Here is a 17,551-nt window from a genome sequence, read left to right as displayed (position 1 = left end):
GATGTGTGAAATTGGTGACACAACATCATCATATAAAAGATGCTAAGAGATGTACGTTGTATACTCTTTAATTATGTAGTTGTGCTTGGACCTCTAATTTAATTCTTACTGTATTTGAGCCGTTGATCGATCGTAAATTCTTGTACGGTTACTGTTGACTCTAGTGTCCCTCGTGTTTAATCGTGTCGAAAAGTCAATCGTAACATTTCTTTATCATTATGTCAAATTTACTTTCACACAACTACACAAGTGTCGCTAAGAGCAAGTCCATTAGTGTATTTAGCAGAGTTTTTAACAGGACTCTTATTTTTATTGGGATTAAAAATAAATGAAAAATGATAAAACAAATAAGAGTTGGATAGAGTTGCCTCTTATTTAAGATGTTTTGACACCGACTCTTATTGGATAAAATAGGGTAGGTGTTCGTATCTGATTGGTTTTTTTATATAAAAATAATTTATTTTTCTTCTCTTCTTTCTTTTTCTTCTCTCCATCTCTTCCGGATCGATACTCTCGAAGCCGAAAGATTTTTTGGGTTCACTCGCAAATTGATTAACCAATCTCCAATCAAATTACTGATCAAACAATCTTCAGTCGGAGGTGTTGATTAAGCAATCAGAACAACTAACCAGAGATTCTGATCTCCATCTGATGGTAATTTCTCTATCGATAGTCCCGCAGAAACAACCGCCGGGTTCTGCTTCTACCACTCCGTTGTTCGTCGTCGATGAAGCACCTCTCTCTGACGATGTCACTGTCGTCAAGTCTTCCTCTTTTGTTTCTGAAATCGGAGTTTCTTCACACCGTGAGTCTCACACGTTTTCCGGTAAGTTTATCGTTCTGGAATCGAGTATGTACGGTTCGTATTCGATGGTTATGCCGAAATGGTTTCGTTTATAGGGGGAATTGATACCTGGGGAAACTGTTCTAATTTTCAAATTTTGTGATTACTGATGTTTTAGTTTAGTATATATGTGTTTGCCTGTGTAAGTCTTATTAATGTTTTGTTGTCTCAGCTTTGATTCTGACCTCTCTGGATTCAGTTGATACCAATATTGCAGGTGCAGGAACTGCAGATTTTGATGGTGCCAACCTTACTCCTCATGTACTGACGATTTTGATGGTGCCGGAGAGGTATGTTCTCTTTCTGAATATTCATTGGTAATATGGTTGTATCATCTTACTATGAGTTATTAAGCTGAACTCTTGACATTTGGATTTGTGCAGGATGTGACAATGAAGATAATGACATTCTCTCCTCCCTGCATCAACCAAACAGAACTTCACATGTGAAATCAAAGGGATATATATAGTTTCCAATGTTTGTTCATTTGCTAAAGAATTTGATAAAAGATTGGAAGTTTTATTCCTGTAGTTTCATAGTTTCAACCTTCTCACATTCTTACAATTTGTGAGCTAGTGCTTTCTGGCCTGAGTTATCTTTGGTTTGACTATGTTAAAACTTGGAAAGATGAGTAGAACATTTTTCTTGTGCAGAATATAAGTTGCGAGTGACGTGAAAGCTGGAGATATTAAGGTCCTCTTTGTGAAGCCTCTGAAGCCGAATGCAGTCATCAGCAAAATGTGAGAGGGTAAGTAACATTCTTAATAACCATTCTGATACAATTTGTAATGATCAGTAGACCATATCCGTTTAATCAGTTCATGTTCTCTCTTCAGCTTTGTTTATTTGTATTGTTTGCAAAGGGACTTGGTTTCTTCAGTTCTTAATCACATCTGAGATTATTATTCTCTTCTTCTTGTAGGTGGATTTGGTGGGAGGATACTACGATGCAGGGGATAATATGAAAGTTTGGATTCCCAATGGCATTCACAACCACAATGCTCTCCTGGAGTTTAATTGAGTTTGGTGGTCTCATGAAATCTGAGTTACCAAACGCTAAAGACGCAGTTCGTTTAAAACTTTGGGAAACAAAGTGGTTTAAATGTAAGCGTTTTGATAGGTTGGTGATCCTAACTTGCTTCAGGGGTTCGTTGTTGGTTGTGACAGTGGAACTTGTAGGTCCTTTGGAGTTTGGTTGCATAATCGGTTCGTAGATATGTGTAGAGGGGTTCAGATTCTTTAGAAGAGCAAAATGTTTTCTTGTACCCTTTACCACAAATAAGAAAAGCAATTACACCTCTCTTTATTTGTTTTTGTGTACCTTTTACCACACATCTTGAGCAAGTACAATTCTCTATTTTTTTTTGTACCAAATATTTTTTTTTCAAAAATAAGAACCTCAATTATTAGAGCTCACCATTGGAGAAGTATAATTTTAATTAACAAACCAAAACCTCTTATTTTGTAAAAGTACACTTTCTAATATTAAAAAAAAATAAGAGTCTCAAAATAGTAGTCTCCCAATGGAGATGCCCTTAACCGCCATTGATTGATTTACCGATCACACGATAAACAAGTCAAGTTTAAAAAGCGGGACTGGTTCTGAGTGGTACAACGGTTTAATAGGATTTACGGCTGGTTAAAGATCAAATCAGTTTAAAACTGGTTTATATTGCGGTTACAATTGGGTTTAGCTCTTATAAAAGGAAACCAAGAATGATTAGATATAGTGAATTCAAACAAAACTGAGTCACCACCACCTCCAGACTTTTTTGGATTTGTGGTTTTTTACCACTCCCCCAGACTTTTACAAATTTTTGTCACAACTTTGTAATGAAATGATAAATCTGCAGTAATAAAGTGAATTTGAAGACAAAATTAAGGTGATGAAACAAAAGTCTGAATTCACAACCAATCAAGACTATTATTATCTTATCTGTTTCAGTTGTACGTACTGACTACTTGACCACTGCTTTTATTGCTGAATTTATTTTTTTATTGCAAATGGACTGGTGTTATACTGTTATTCTGTTTAGAAAAGTGAAAAAATAAATACTCCCTCTCTCTCACAAAGATTGATATTTTGGGATATATTTTTGTCCCACAAAGATTGATGTTTTGCAAACTTCAAGAAGTAATCATTTAAAATATTAAAATTTTTGAATTGTTATTGGTTTATATTTTCTCTCTCTACCAAAAAGTAATTATAAATTAATTAACAAATAAAAACTAAAAATTTTCTTATTAATATGTGTGAAAATCTCAAAACATCAATCTTCATGAGACAGAGGAAATACTTTTTTTTTTGGGGTGTCGTAAAGTTTTCCTAGACTAAATCTCCGAAAGATGTGAAAACCAGATAATAATGGTGTCGTTAGTTAAAACGTCGTTCATAGTGACCATAATATAAAAGAATACGAACCCTAATCTCCCAATCCCATAATAAAACTTTTGAAACCACTAGACAAGCATTGATTAGTTCGACAAATTTCAGTACCACGTTTTCACAATTTTTTGTCAACAAATTTTTACATCTCCACGTTATGATATAAGGACGAGAAACGCCGTAGTAAATTCTTCACAGGCTGGAATTGAGGGAAAAAAAAACAAATCTAGAAAAGGGTCATGAGACATTTACTCGTTTGTTACTATACATCATCACAACCAATCGAAGTAAATTGGTGGATTGGATATACCGAATTTTTAATGGATTGGATATGAGGTGGTAGGGTACATACTGTATTTTGTATACAGTAGTATCAATGTTGAGAACAACTTAAATACGTTAAGGTTGCAATATATATGGAGAAACATATAAGATACGGTCAATATATAATCGGATATGTAAAATGGTAATGAACAGACTTGTCGTATGGGACTGACTGACAATGGATGCTCCACTCCCTACCACCTACTTGTTAATATCCATTAACCACAAAGAGACATTTAATCATAGAGTTTTAAATTGTTACAAATCTCTCTAAGACTATCAAATGTGTATCGAATTTTAAGACTCACAAAAACCAACGTTGTCATGAGAGGTATCAAGTCAATAAGTCATCATAACTTAATAAATTATTGGGTTTGGTTGGTGACATTAATTAATTTTGAGATGTTTTTGTTTTCTTTCGTTGTGGATTTATTGACTTATATTGTGTTATCATTTTCCAAACGCATTTGGCAATATTACCATAAAAAGGTGGTGTATCCAAATGTGTAGCTCTCGCACTAAACACACCCTAAAAAAACAAAAATTTAAGAGTCTCATCCGCTCCTGAGTCCTGACCATACCACACCAATTTTAAGGAGTTGATCTTTGCAGTATACCTAGCACCAAAGATCCTACAATGTTAAAACTTCAAATTCATTTAAAATCATATATAGCAAAAAAAAGAAATGATCGTACCAAAACGTATGTCACAGACGTTATTTTGATTTTTTTTTTTTACGTAAACTAAAAACTAATTTTCAAATAAATAAAAAGTAGTTGGTAGTGGAGTTAATAGGTGAATGACAAAAGCAATTTACAACGGATGTAAAAAAGAAAAGTAGACAAAATCTGAACATATCACTAACTCTATAAAATCCGTACATTTCCTCCAACTTCGACACAATTGGAAAACACAACACTTTCACACACACACTCTTTCTCTCTCACTTGCTTTCTCAGTTTCTTTCTTTGTTTCTTCCATGGAGCTCTTCTCACTCCCTTCTCTGTTCCTACTCTCCACTCTCTTCGTTTTCTACATCTTCAAGTTTGTTTACAAAAGAAGAAACCAAAGAAACTGCTTCATGCTTCACTACGAGTGTTACAAGGGCATGGACGAGAGAAAACTCGACACCGAGACTTGTGCTAAGGTCGTTCAACGAAACAAGAACTTGGGTCTTGAAGAGTACAGGTTTCTCCTCCGTACAATGGCTAGTTCCGGGATTGGAGAAGAAACGTACGGCCCAAGAAACGTTCTTGAAGGCAGAGAAGACTCTCCTACTCTCCGCGACGCTCACTCCGAAATGGACGAGATCATGTTCGACACTCTCGACAAGCTTTTTCAGAAGACTAAAGGCTTAGTCTCTCCTTCCGATATCGACATCCTCGTCGTCAACGTCTCACTCTTCGCTCCATCTCCTTCTCTAACCTCACGAGTCATCAACAGATACAAGATGAGGGAAGACATCAGATCCTTCAACCTCTCGGGACTAGGGTGTAGCGCGAGCGTTATATCCATAGATATCGTGCAAAGGATCTTCGAAACTCGCGAAAACGCTATCGCACTCGTGGTCAGCACCGAGACAATGGGTCCTCACTGGTACTGCGGTAGAGATAGATCCATGATGCTCTCAAACTGTCTCTTCCGTGCCGGAGGAAGCTCTGTTCTGTTAACCAACGCAGCTAGGTTTAAGAACCGGGCTTTGATGAAGCTTGTGACAGTGGTCCGTGCCCATGTGGGGGCAGACGACGAGGCCTACTCGTGCTGCATACAAATGGAGGACGGAGATGGTCATCCAGGCTTTCTCTTAACCAAACACCTAAAAAAAGCAGCCGGTCGAGCCCTAACCAAGAACCTCCAAGTTCTCCTCCCTAGAGTCTTGCCCATCAAGGAACTGATCCGCTACGCGATAGTCCGTGCGGTTAAAAGAAGAATCACCAGGAAAAGAGAACCCGGGAGCTCGGGGATAGGTCTAAACCTAAAAACAGGGTTGCAACATTTCTGTATTCACCCCGGAGGAAGAGCGATTATAGAAGGAGTCGGAAAAAGCTTAGGGCTCACAGAGTTCGACATCGAGCCAGCGAGAATGGCGCTTCATAGGTTCGGGAACACGTCTTCAGGTGGTTTATGGTATGTTCTTGGTTACATGGAAGCTAAGAATAGATTAAAGAAAGGTCATAAGATACTAATGATGAGTATGGGAGCTGGATTCGAGTCTAATAACTGTGTTTGGGAGGTTCTTAAGGATCTTGGTGATAAGAATGTTTGGGAAGATTCGGTCGATCGATATCCAGAGCTATCGAGAATCCCTAATCCTTTCGTTGAGAAGTATGATTGGATCAACGACGATACTATGAGCTTCATTCGTGTTGATTGATCACAAGTAAGCAGAGAGAGTAACATTTTATTTTTTAAATATAAATTAAGCAATCAATTGGTTTTTAAGAAATGTTTCTTTTATTAGGCGTTATTTCGAAGTTTGGATTATTTGGAATATGTTGACAAGTTGATATAGTCGACGACGACTGATACTTTTTGTTATCAATTTAAAATTTGAAATAAATATAAGCATGTTTAATTGACGCTACTTTTATATAAAAATTGATTGTAGATTTGACAAGTAACGACCAATTGGTATAGAAGTCGATATTTTTCGAACAGTAGTAACAAAGAGATTGTGTACTCAAGTAAGTTGGCTGCATTTACTCTGTCAGATTTGTATTATTGTGGCTTACCCACTTATGAGTAAGAACAGCAATAAATCTCATGTGTGTTCACAGATTGTAATTGAATTATTACATTGTCTTCTACTATATATTTACATTTTACACAACACACACATATATTGATCATTGATGTATCAAACACTCTGACATTACCTTTGAATGCAAAATCAGTTTTCTTGTTAGACTGTGGAGCCTTTTCATAAAAATAGAAAACCCTGTGGTCCTCCTACCTATTCCACTACAAGATTAAGGGAACATAGTTAGAACACAGTTTGTGTTAATTTGCTCTTAATACATTTTACTATCTTATGTCACTACATATATATATACTTAATGTTATACTTAAGAGATAAGACACAAAAGTTTCAAAATATATTTTAAAGTTCAAGAAACTAATAAAATGTTACATTTACACACTAATGCATGCATGTTACACTTTGCTCCTAATTGTTAGTATATATTTTCTGAAAGGATTAAAAAGGAAATATTAGAAGTCTCATTAATTAATTAATTGGTAGATTATGAGGAGACTTAACAACGCGCTATGTGTCGCGCGTGTTATCTACCGCTTCTGGGTCGTTGAAATATTTTTATTTTTACTTCTACACATCTCGCCGCCGGGAAAAAAGCCGAGAGAGATGGAGAGCGAAACCCTAGTTGAATCGGCGATAAGGGTTCTAAACACATCAGACCCGTACGAAAAAGCCAAACTTGGAGATTCGATTGCCGTCAAATGGCTCCAAGGTGAAATAGCCGAAACCTACGATCCCACCGTCGATCTCTCTGTCCCGGACAGGCCGGCTCGAGTTCCGATGAAACTGGTCTCTCCAAGTTTGATGCCAAAGCTGGGAAGAGCTGGTAGCTTACAGAGCAGGCAAGCCATTGTTCATAGTCTCGTTCATACTGAAAGCTGGGCTATTGACTTATCTTGGGTAAAAAAAAAAAAGGACCTTTTGATTTTTTGTAACTCTGTTTTGTATCTTTAAAGGTTTTGACTTTGATGATGATGATTCTGTGGAATGTTATAATCAGGATATAATAGCTCGTTTTGGTAAGCAAGAGAAGATGCCTAGAGACTTCTTTACAGATTTTGTTCTCGTTGCTCAAGATGAAGGTCGTCACTTCACTTTGCTTGCAGCTCGGCTTGAGGAAATTGGTTCTAGTTACGGTGCATTGCCTGCTCATGATGGTCTTTGGGACTCTGCTACTGCTACATCTCAGGATCTTTTGGCTCGTTTGGCTATAGAGCATTGTGTTCACGAGGTGAGAAAACCACATTTCAACTTCTTTTAGTTCGTTTTTGAGTCTCGAAGTCTGATATTACTATGTTTTTGCAGGCTAGAGGGCTTGATGTACTGCCTACTACGATATCTCGGTTTAGGAATGGAGGTGATCACGAGACTGCTGATTTACTTGAGAAAGTTGTGTACCCTGAAGAAATTACTCACTGTGCAGCTGGGGTTAAATGGTTTAAGTATCTATGTGAACGGTCCAAGAATCCAGAATGTACCATCAGTAGCAAAGAATCAGATGAAAGCAATGAAGAGGTAATCGAGAAGTTTCATTCGGTAGTAAGGGAGCATTTCAGAGGGCCGTTGAAACCGCCTTTTAATGCTGAAGCAAGAAAAGCTGCTGGCTTTGGTCCTCAATGGTATGAACCTCTTGCTGTCAAAGAGAGCACTGCCTAGCAAAATCCCAAAGAGTTTTTTTTTCCTTTTTTTGTTCTTGCATACTTGTTTTGTTTGTAATCTGCAACTTTCCAACACTGTAACCATTGTTTTGAGTTTTTTTGACAAAGGAGTACTCATTCTTGAAATCAATATCACATGTAACTTTATCTTTAAGATACATTCGTTTGATCTTTATAATGGATTCAAAAAACAGCTTTTCAATTCAAAGCTCTCTTTTTGTGTCTACTAAGTTGTGGAATGTGGAAGTGGTCCTTAAACATCTGAAGTATGGAGTTTGGTCAGTTTAAATAACGAAAACGAAACACAAACAGAGAATTAACAGAAACATTCTTCAGAGGGAATTTGTCTCAGCGGTTCTGAAGAGTCTCAATTGCCTTTTTCCACACCAAAGCTCTCTGTTTTGCGTCTTCAAATGATAAAACCTTCTTTGGCTGCAGAATTCAAGAAGAGTCACAATTAAAGAAGTTTCATGTCTTTTGGTGGTGAGAAAATTAGGGGGAAATGATGAGTACCGTGCAAATCTTGAAATGGGAAGGGCTAGTCACTTGAACGTTGAGGTCATTTGAGTTATCAGACCAGATGATGTTCCCTTTTACAACTAGCTTTGACGGGTCGACATAGATCAGCTTGGGTTTGTTGGTGAGTATTAGCTGCACCTTCTTACTCGTTATTTTCTGAAGCTTCTTCACGGCTGATATCATCAGAACCGATTCTCCCGGGTCTAGAAACTGTTGCCTGTTAACCAAATGTTCACCAAAGAAAAATGTTAAGCAGATTAGTTTCAGGAGCACTAAACTGGGGATGTTGCCCAGAAAACAGAGGAACAAGAAAGCCTGATTGCCGTCACCATCTCGAATCAAAAGAGTCTATAGAAGCAAGCCGTGTTATGGAACCCGATGATTCAGGAGCTGTAGAAGGTGCACCGTGTCCGTCGTTCTGTGTGGCTGAAGAATCTCCAATATGTGCCAGGTTCCACGGAGAACCATGTGCGTCATCCCTCTCGGGAGATGCTGTTTGAGACTGCATCAGATATAACATACACTGAATAAATAAACTAACAAGAAGGTAATAGAAAAGGCATTACAATTAGGAGAAGGAGGTATACCGCAGGATCTGGAGCTAGTTTTGGAGGAGTCTGAGACCGAAGATTCTTCCAGTCAACTCCAGTAAAGAAAGGATGTTCCTTGAGAGCAGTATAACCTTCTGAGCTAGCACCTGGTCTTCTGCTTGGATCAGGATCCTGAGACAATCTCACAGTAAAAGAGTTACAGCCATATATCATCTGCTTGGTGACAGTAAAAGAGTTACAGCCATATCATCTGATTGGTGACAATGGCTTTTGATGTATCTTACCAGCAACCGGTCGATGAGGTCTCTTGCTGCTTCTGAAAAATGATTTGGGAACTTTATATCTCTGGCTATAATTCTTTGGAAAATCAGCCATTCACTTGCGTCTTTGAATGGAGAAGTCCCTGAAAGCATCTGGTAGAGAGTGCAGCCTAGAGCCCAGAGATCATTTCTGGTATTCCACAGAGTAGCAAAAAAAATTGTTCAAAGTAAGAGGCATTGTAATCCACAAAACCAAATAGGTTACTTAAAGAAACCAAAAACTCTCACCCGAAAGTTGCGGGAGAGGAGTTGAGAACTTCAGGAGGAACATATGCAGCAGTCCCGACGAAAGTGCATGCTTTATCGTCTGTATAACGTCACCAGTTTTACAGAGAGAGGCTTAAACCAGAATCTGACAAATATTATCATAAGCCCTTAAGCTCAGAAATATGAGAAAGGATGGTAGACTGTCATATTACCAGAGGCTGCGTTAGGAAGTAGTGTGATCTGGCTATCTTGCATCGGCTTTACACTACCAAAATCCGCAATCTTAATGTGCCCATCTGAAGTCAGCAACAGATTCTCCGGCTACCATTACAAGGAAAACCACTTAGCACTGCCATTGTTGCGGTCATAAAAGAGAAGAGAAGATATCTAAAAAAGAAGGAGCAACCTTAATATCTCGATGTATCAGTCCCATACTATGTATATACTCAAGAGCATCCACAACTTCTGCAGTGTAGAATCGAGCTTCATCCTCCGATAACCTACCTTTCTGCACACAAAAAGAAATGAACCACAATGGTGTGTCAAATTCCCACAACACTAAATACCAAGAAACAATCTCCCAAGGTTCTGAGTCCATCTTACTCTGGTTATTTGGTCGAAAAGCTCACCACCTTCACAAGATTCAAGTGCCATATCTACCAAAAACCATATAGAGAAGAAGACACACAAAAACAAAACAAAAAAGACCAATCAATTACTAGAGAAAAAGCACAAGAAAGTTACATGTGAATTAGAAATACCTACATAGAGAGGAAGTGTCTTGAAAAGTGAAGAAAAGCTTAATGATCCCAGGATGTTCAAGTTGATCAAGAACAATCCTTTCGAGTTTGACATAAGCAGTTTTATTCTCCTTGGTAATAAACTTTTTGTCCATAATCTTTAAAGCATACACAGTTCCAGTTTCCTTCTTCTTTGCCCTAACAACCTGATTTGAAAAAGAAAAAAACAATATCCTTTTCACATCACATTGCGAATCAAAAAGCCACATTGCACTATAATGAAGAAGAAAGAAAAAGAAACCTTAGAGTAAGAACCAACGCCATAGATCTTGCCGAATTGGAAATCATGGCTGGTGAAATTTTCTTGAGGAGCTTTAAAGGAGAAGCTTTTGCTTCTGGAAACATTGGCACCGTTGGAAGATGATGAAGAGGAGGTCCCTTGAAGAACAAGCTTTGAATCAAATTCTTTCTCCATTGCCAAAAACATATCCCTTTTTATTATTGTTATCTCTTCTTCTTCATATACATCTCGATAAGACCCATTAGGTTAGATTAAGCAATCCAACAAATCAAACCCAGATTGCAAAGAGAACCCGGATTCGAAATTACAGAACCGTTGGATCTGTAGAGAATGCTGACGATGGAGGTTTTGAAAGGAGGAAGCTTTTTTTTTGTGACCGGTGGTGGTGGGGTTCCGATTTCGAAAGTTCTCGAATAAATTATATATCTCTCGATTAAAGAAAAAGGAAGAATATTGGGAAGAGAGAGCAGAGAAATGTGCGAACTTTTATGGAGCTGAGAGAGAGATGTGACACTTCTTCACTTCTTCCTCTTCTTCGTCTTCTTCACTTCTTCTTCATCTTCTTTTTAGTTTTTTATTTTTTTTCAATCTTTTAGTTAAAATATTATTTTAATTTGAAAAAATATTGTTTTGAAGGATAGGATTTGTTGATCACTTTGATAGAGACCTTCTTTTTTTTTGGGCATATTTTGGATCTTTGCAATGATTCGTTCGATTCAATAACCGATGCTCTCTCACTCATTACTAGGCTTCTTTTTTAGGAGGTTTCGTTTGTGAAAATTTTGTTACATCAACTATGGTTTACATCATCCATTAAATTAAAAATTAAAAATTTGTTTTAGGGACTACAATATACTAGTATTTGTTAATGATTTAATTGTGATTCTTTACTTATCGTATCTATCAGTAAATAGAGCATTCATTATGGTTTGTTGTGGCTTAGTGCTAGTACTATTTCCAAGTTATTGGTAGTTAAGGACATACTGTAAATTAATTGTTCTTGAAAATATGTTACTGAAAATTTAACATTGATACCAATACCAGAAAGAAAAATGTTACTAAAAATTGTTGAATTCTCTTCTTTGCTCTTGCTTGTTTCAGTGTGTGGACTGTGTTTGTTTTTGTATTGTAGAAAGTACAAACACAAAACGGCCCAAAACAATTTCAGCCCAATACAAGTCGTCCTTTCCCAAAGTTAAAACCCAAATTTAAAACGTATATGCCAAAGCCTAAACTAGACTCTTTGCCTCGTCAAGAACAAGAGACCAAATAATTTGCTAGTAATAATACAAAAGAAAATAAATATTGCTCTACGAAGTCAATTAGGTATGCTGTGTTTTCATCTGAATTTGGAATACGATTGTGTTTGAGAATACTGGCCAACGTTTTATTGATGTGTTGATACAATCGTAATAAACCAAATACCTAAGATTTAAAGCACAAAAGAACACAAAAAGCTGCTGGAAATTTAACATTAAAACCAAAAAAAAAAAAGCTGATGCTGGAAGTAAATACTGTAACTAAGGAGACACTTGGAAACTAAAGAACACGCACGCTCCTGATTAGGCCCTAGAACACTTGGTCTGTGAAAGAATCTGATTGTTCAAGAACTTGGACATGAATCTATAAGCCTTTTGAGTCAAGTGCACTCCATCCCAACTTATAAACTTGCTTGGATTCTGACACACCGGCACTCCCGCTGCTCCGCATGGTCTCTTTCCGTCGTAGTTGTAAGCTCCACCGATCCCGCAACATGATTTCAAAGCCATACTCTTGTCGAATCCTTCACTACGTAGAACGTATTGAAACGCATTGTAGTAATCTCCGTAGACGATAGCCACATTGGGAAACTCTTTTCTCAAAGAAGCTATAGCTTCTTGGAGTTGGTTATTATGATCCATGGCAAATTCGTTGAGATGCGTCAAGCAACCTTTGTCGTCGTAAGCTTTTGGATCCTTCACTGGAAAAGACGTCAAGTAAATCGGGAAACATCCCACCGGAAAGTTTCCAGGGACGACTACGTTAACCGCACCGGCTCGGATCACCTCTCTAGCTGCGGCTGTGATGGCTCCAACCACATGTGGTATGTAGCTTCTGATCTCTTCAATGGGTTTGCCTTGGAAGAAACCGTAGTTGTAGTCGTTGCCTCCTATCTCACCCATCATGAAAAGCGACTTCTTCAAGCAATCAGAAGAAGGGCCTTGACACGTGGAACTTAGATGAGTCTTGAACCAAGCGAGCTGTGTGGAGAGAGGAGTGTTTGTTTCCGGAACGTGGAGGTTTCTCGCGGCGAAGAAGGAGCTGTTGAGTGCTGTGCTTCCGGAGACGGCGAAGTTAACACCGTTCTTGAAAGACGAAGACGTTGTTTCTCCGTTGAGGTAAGGGTTTAGGAATGGAAGATCAAGCCTGCGTGCCAAGTAATCGATCATTAGCAGTCCGTTGGAGAGACGACCGGTGGCTTGGTGGAAGTATGTTTCACCGTATGGGTAGTTTGCAGCGTGAGATCTGGCTCCGACAGGACCGGTACGAATTAGGTTTCCGGTGTCAGCGATGGAGTCACCGAATTGGTAGATGGAATTGATCGGACATTGACCTGTGGCGTGAACAAGGGACACGAAGAGTAGAAGCACCAGAAGCGATGATGTTTTTGTCGTAGACATTAAGCTAGGGAAGGATGAGAGATTTGTTGCTTTAAGTTATGATGAGTTACGTTTGTGTGTTGATTAATTTGTTGCTTAGGTATGCGTGTATATATATAGAGTGAGGCATTCCTTTTTCCAGTCGGATTTGTTTTTTGAGTCGTCCTAATCTTATTCTGTGAAGCTTATTCAATTATAAATTAAATCAGATAATCCTTATCGATCCCCCACCACACCAGTTTCTAACAAAGATATGAAAAAAAAAAGGCTAAAGTTACATTCTACAATAAACACAACAACCAAAGTGAAATTATATATTAAGGAAAAGGGCTATGGATTTTATAATTTTGAAACTCCCATTTAATTGAGGAACTACTAACTTGCCCTACAAGTAACACTACTGCTCTACAAATCCCACCCGTCTTTTCTCCCACCAAATTCCCATCTTCGATCAGCCAAACTTCCATACAAATCCGAGAATCGCCGGAGACACTTACTTCTCTTTTTGTAATGTTGGTTCGTGTTTCCACTAATAGCTACACCTGAAAATTTCGAAGTGTCGATTGTTGTCAAAGACGGTCTCACGTACTCCACAGCTTTTCCTGATCCGCTGGCATTCGCGTACAAGAAATTCAGCAAAATGTCTTCACAATTAAACTGCTCGTTTACAAATTCACGACCGAGTTTCGCTTTCTCCGATTGATACATATCAAAGGCAAACCGAACGTCCATAAAAGCTGCTCCGGTGAGAATCATATTGTATCCTTTATGACTTCTCGCAAACTTCTCTGCGCTATAAGTCATGGTTTGATCAACAAAACGCGGGTAGAATCCCACCAGTCTCTCCGGATGCTCTCGCCAAACTCTAAACCCTTTCTCGATGTCATCACAAGGCATCATTATATCGTCGTCAAGCTCAAGAACCGCTCTGGTTTTAATCAGCGGATCGATCTCGAACCTGTTGTTCAGAGAGTTCTGCTTCTGGACTCGGATTCTGACTGGCACGGCAGAGTCTAATTCTGACAGTTGAGGAGGCGGTCCTTTGTTCCAAATGACAACTATCTCTTTGACAGAAGGACAACGAGAGTAACGCTTAACGTACATTTTCAGATTCCAGAGACGAGCATCGTAAGTCATAGTTGCTAGCGTGAACTGAGACAAGTGACCTTTGAATGGGTAAGGCTCAACGGCTCCGCTCCCACCGTATATGTATCTGATGCCTACACATGTGAGGAAAAGTCCTACAAGGACTATAACACCAAGCGTAAATTTCCCCATGGAGGAATTAGGCTTCACGAATCCTCTGAGAAAAGGTGGTACTCGGTTCAAGCGAGAACAAATCCGCCTTAACTTTTCTGAGAACAAACCCGCGGTTTCAAGATTCAGGAGTGCATCTGTTCTTTTCCCCGCATAGTAGTTCATGCACCAAGTTGATGGAACAATACAGTTCACAACCCCAAGCAAAAAACCAAGTAATACAACCACGGAAATAGCAGCTACAAGAGAGGCATAACCGAGAATAACCCGATGAAACAGATCGCCTGAAGTTACACGGTCACCATCAACAAGACCAATGAATTCACCAGAACTTAGCTGTTTCACATCGAAATGATGCTCCCTAACTCCGTTCCAAGAATTTTTACCTTTATCCGACGCTTCCAAAGAGAAAGGGACTTCAACTTCTCTGTACTCTTCCTTGGAAATAACCTCAACCTTGAAAATGCGTATCCTTTTCCCGTAGTTTTCACCACAATCTTGACCAACACGATAGAGATTCCCATCATGTAAAAACGCTCTGCCTCCATTTCTTGCACCAACACTTCTTTTACCATTGTAGATAGGATTCATCTTGTGTGGTTTCCATGTGCCAAGAGGAGAGTTACTATACCAAATTTCCAATTGTCCATTCTTCTTTGTCCCAAAGCTACTGTGATCTGATCCAAACAACCAATAGATTCCTTCGTGATGGATTATAGTCGAATCAACAAGCGGCTTTTTCATGATAACTTTCTCCAGCTTCCAACTTAAGGGAAAGTTAACAGCACGGTATAGATTAAGCTGTCCTAGCTCGTTACTCTCCGGCATCATGTATATCTTTTAAACCAACAAAAAAAAAGTAAGCTAAAGATGTTAAGAGAGAGACACGAATGAACTGTGTGAGAGTAAAGTAATTGAATATATCTTACTTCTCCGTTGTAATTGAAGACGAATGGAAAAGACAAGTGCCAAGCCTCATCCAATACTATACCAAGAGTTTCCCAAGTAGCTCCTTTGTCTATACTTTTTGCTACTCCTATATCCCCTTGCATTGTAATGGGGTTTTTAGTTTCAAAGAAGAGGTATAGAGTATCACCCTGTTTGAAACCACATTCACTCAAAAATCAGACTCACAAGAAAACAATATTATGTAGTTCCTCTGCTTTATGATCAATTGAAGAAACGAAAGGGTTCAAGGATGGTACCTGTACATAAAGAAAAGGGTCAGCTACAAAGTTGCTTGGAAGACCAGAATTGGTCAAGGAGGCACATGTTAAAACTGGATTAGACACAGGCCATGCTCCACTCTCATTCCTCCATACATTGATCTGTTTATTTTTTTGAATCACCCAAACTCATTATAAACACAATGTCGTAAAATCCCTAAAATTATGAACCCTAGATGTAAACAATTACCTGTGACCTAAGGCAAAAAAAACAAAAAAAAAATTAGAGAAACTTACGGATTCGATAGGTTTGAGAGAGAAGGGAGAATCACCATAGAAAACACCAATGGACCATGAACCTTCATTATCCTCTCTACAACCTAGCGAAGACGACGATACATGATCCGTACGGCCGATATGCGGAGAAAACACGAACCACGCGTAGGTCACGGCAACCAAAGCGTAAAACCCAAAACAGGAAGCGAAGAACAAGAAACGCCTCCCGGAGCTTCGATATCTGTAACGGTGGTGATGCTTGTTGTGACCAGAAGCAGCAGAAGCAACGTTCTCCGTCGTCTCTTCCATTATCGGAATTATTATCTTCCTCCTCCTCCTCGGCGGCTTAACCGTGTAAATATCGCCGTAGAGATTTTTTTTTTTATTTCTTTTTTTTTTCTCCGTTTTTTTTTTTTAGGTAAATTATGAATTCGAAATTTAGTAATTAAAATCCTTAATTACGAAATATTTTTTACCATTTAAAGGTTGAAGAAAGAGAGATCTCTGATTCTCTCATTATCATCTCTCTCGCTGCGGTGCAGAGGAAATTATAAAAGGTGACGAGTGTATGTGTGTGTGTGTTAATGCAGAAGCGAAAACGTTACTTGGCATGTTTGTTGAATTTACCAGAATACCCCTTTGGTTTGCTTTTTTCGTAGTGACACTTGTAAACCTACCGCTACACGCGTGGAAACCAGAACCGGCCGCTTCGGGTTTTCGTCAGTATTTTGTCCGGTTTAATTTCTCCAATTTATGAGATAACTACAAACGGGCATGCCCGCGCCCGAACGGGCCGACTGTGACGGTCCCGTATTTTCAGTGATCCGCTACGGGCATGTCCGCCACGGGCGGCGAGCGAAATATCAATGCCCATGCCCGTTCCGCATACCTTTGCGGACTAACGGGCATGCCCGCGGGCATCTCTTCTTCTCAAGAACATCACCGCTGGTGTCAAAACAATACGGAGCAGAGAGGTTTTGGTTGGTGAGTGGAGACTGGGGAGAGAGAATGGTGTATAGTGAGTGTACGTACAGAGAGAAAGGCAGAGTAAACTGAAAGTATTAAACCAAAGTAGAACCATAAACAACAAATGAAAATGTTTAAACTGAAATTTAAATCAAATAAATAGTAAACTGAAAGTATTAAACCAATAGAGAACAATAGCCAAAACGATAGCCACAAATCACAGAAATTTTGAAGTTCAAGACAGACAAGCCAAAGAAATATTTCTGTTAAAAGTGTGATGCTTACCTGAAAACCATTCTTGAGGGGTATAACATCGCCGACAACAATATCATAGATAGAAGCCCTGACTCTTCTACCACCTCTAATAACCTGCAACCAAAAACGTTCAGCACACATTGTGGACAAGAGTAACACAACATTATACAGAAATGACGAACTGCAGGAACACACCTCTACATACACGTTTCTCTTCTCCTCAGTCAACTTTTCAAACCAACAAGAATGCTTGTACTCGGCGATAGCTGCAAAATAGGAGACAAACAAAATCAAAATCTGATTGTTTCCAACTTTCCATATTCACTCTTGTAACTCAACAGCAACTCAAGAACATGAACGATTATAGTTACGATACCTCTCACAAT

At 38.7% G+C, this 17,551-nt stretch overlaps 5 protein-coding genes, 1 long non-coding RNA gene and 1 pseudogene across 6 annotated transcripts; 3 read left to right on the top strand and 4 right to left on the bottom strand.

The window, feature by feature from the left end:
- Positions 490 to 2,118, top strand: LOC104768645 (crossover junction endonuclease EME1A-like). The gene is made up of 4 exons (XM_010492665.2): positions 490 to 826; positions 1,044 to 1,134; positions 1,228 to 1,592; positions 1,767 to 2,118. The coding sequence occupies exons 1-3, from the start codon at positions 652 to 654 to the stop codon at positions 1,232 to 1,234; spliced, it is 273 nt and encodes a 90-aa protein (XP_010490967.1). The 5' UTR covers positions 490 to 651; the 3' UTR covers positions 1,235 to 1,592; positions 1,767 to 2,118.
- LOC104768644 (3-ketoacyl-CoA synthase 19) lies at positions 4,428 to 6,955 on the top strand. Its single transcript, XM_010492664.2, has 2 exons — positions 4,428 to 5,935; positions 6,164 to 6,955. Exon 1 carries the CDS (start codon positions 4,535 to 4,537, stop codon positions 5,927 to 5,929), a length of 1,395 nt encoding a protein of 464 aa, XP_010490966.1. The 5' UTR covers positions 4,428 to 4,534; the 3' UTR covers positions 5,930 to 5,935; positions 6,164 to 6,955.
- LOC104768643 (uncharacterized protein HI_0077) lies at positions 6,864 to 8,141 on the top strand. The gene is made up of 3 exons (XM_010492662.1): positions 6,864 to 7,210; positions 7,311 to 7,541; positions 7,616 to 8,141. The coding sequence occupies exons 1-3, from the start codon at positions 6,917 to 6,919 to the stop codon at positions 7,964 to 7,966; spliced, it is 876 nt and encodes a 291-aa protein (XP_010490964.1). The 5' UTR covers positions 6,864 to 6,916; the 3' UTR covers positions 7,967 to 8,141.
- LOC104768642 (3-phosphoinositide-dependent protein kinase 1-like) lies at positions 8,149 to 11,196 on the bottom strand. Its single transcript, XM_010492661.1, has 11 exons — positions 10,607 to 11,196; positions 10,331 to 10,511; positions 10,169 to 10,221; positions 9,972 to 10,073; positions 9,778 to 9,886; positions 9,587 to 9,665; positions 9,323 to 9,488; positions 9,075 to 9,209; positions 8,817 to 8,989; positions 8,482 to 8,704; positions 8,149 to 8,400 (listed from the first exon to the last, which is right to left on the bottom strand). Exons 1-11 carry the CDS (start codon positions 10,790 to 10,792, stop codon positions 8,317 to 8,319), a joined length of 1,491 nt encoding a protein of 496 aa, XP_010490963.1. The 5' UTR covers positions 10,793 to 11,196; the 3' UTR covers positions 8,149 to 8,316.
- Positions 12,149 to 13,272, bottom strand: LOC104768641 (annotated as a pseudogene).
- LOC104768639 (glycosyltransferase family protein 64 protein C5) lies at positions 13,444 to 16,503 on the bottom strand. Its single transcript, XM_010492660.2, has 4 exons — positions 15,966 to 16,503; positions 15,708 to 15,830; positions 15,432 to 15,599; positions 13,444 to 15,339 (listed from the first exon to the last, which is right to left on the bottom strand). The coding sequence occupies exons 1-4, from the start codon at positions 16,251 to 16,253 to the stop codon at positions 13,651 to 13,653; spliced, it is 2,268 nt and encodes a 755-aa protein (XP_010490962.1). The 5' UTR covers positions 16,254 to 16,503; the 3' UTR covers positions 13,444 to 13,650.
- On the bottom strand, positions 17,190 to 17,551 carry LOC104768638. The gene is made up of 3 exons (XR_764272.1): positions 17,542 to 17,551; positions 17,361 to 17,431; positions 17,190 to 17,279 (listed from the first exon to the last, which is right to left on the bottom strand). It is a non-coding gene; the product is annotated as an uncharacterized LOC104768638 (long non-coding RNA).

This window comes from Camelina sativa, chromosome 20 (assembly GCF_000633955.1).
Source record: "Camelina sativa cultivar DH55 chromosome 20, Cs, whole genome shotgun sequence".
Taxonomy (NCBI): Eukaryota; Viridiplantae; Streptophyta; class Magnoliopsida; order Brassicales; family Brassicaceae; genus Camelina; species Camelina sativa.
Note: the sequence above shows the minus strand (reverse complement) of the source record. Positions and strands in the feature narration are given on the sequence as shown.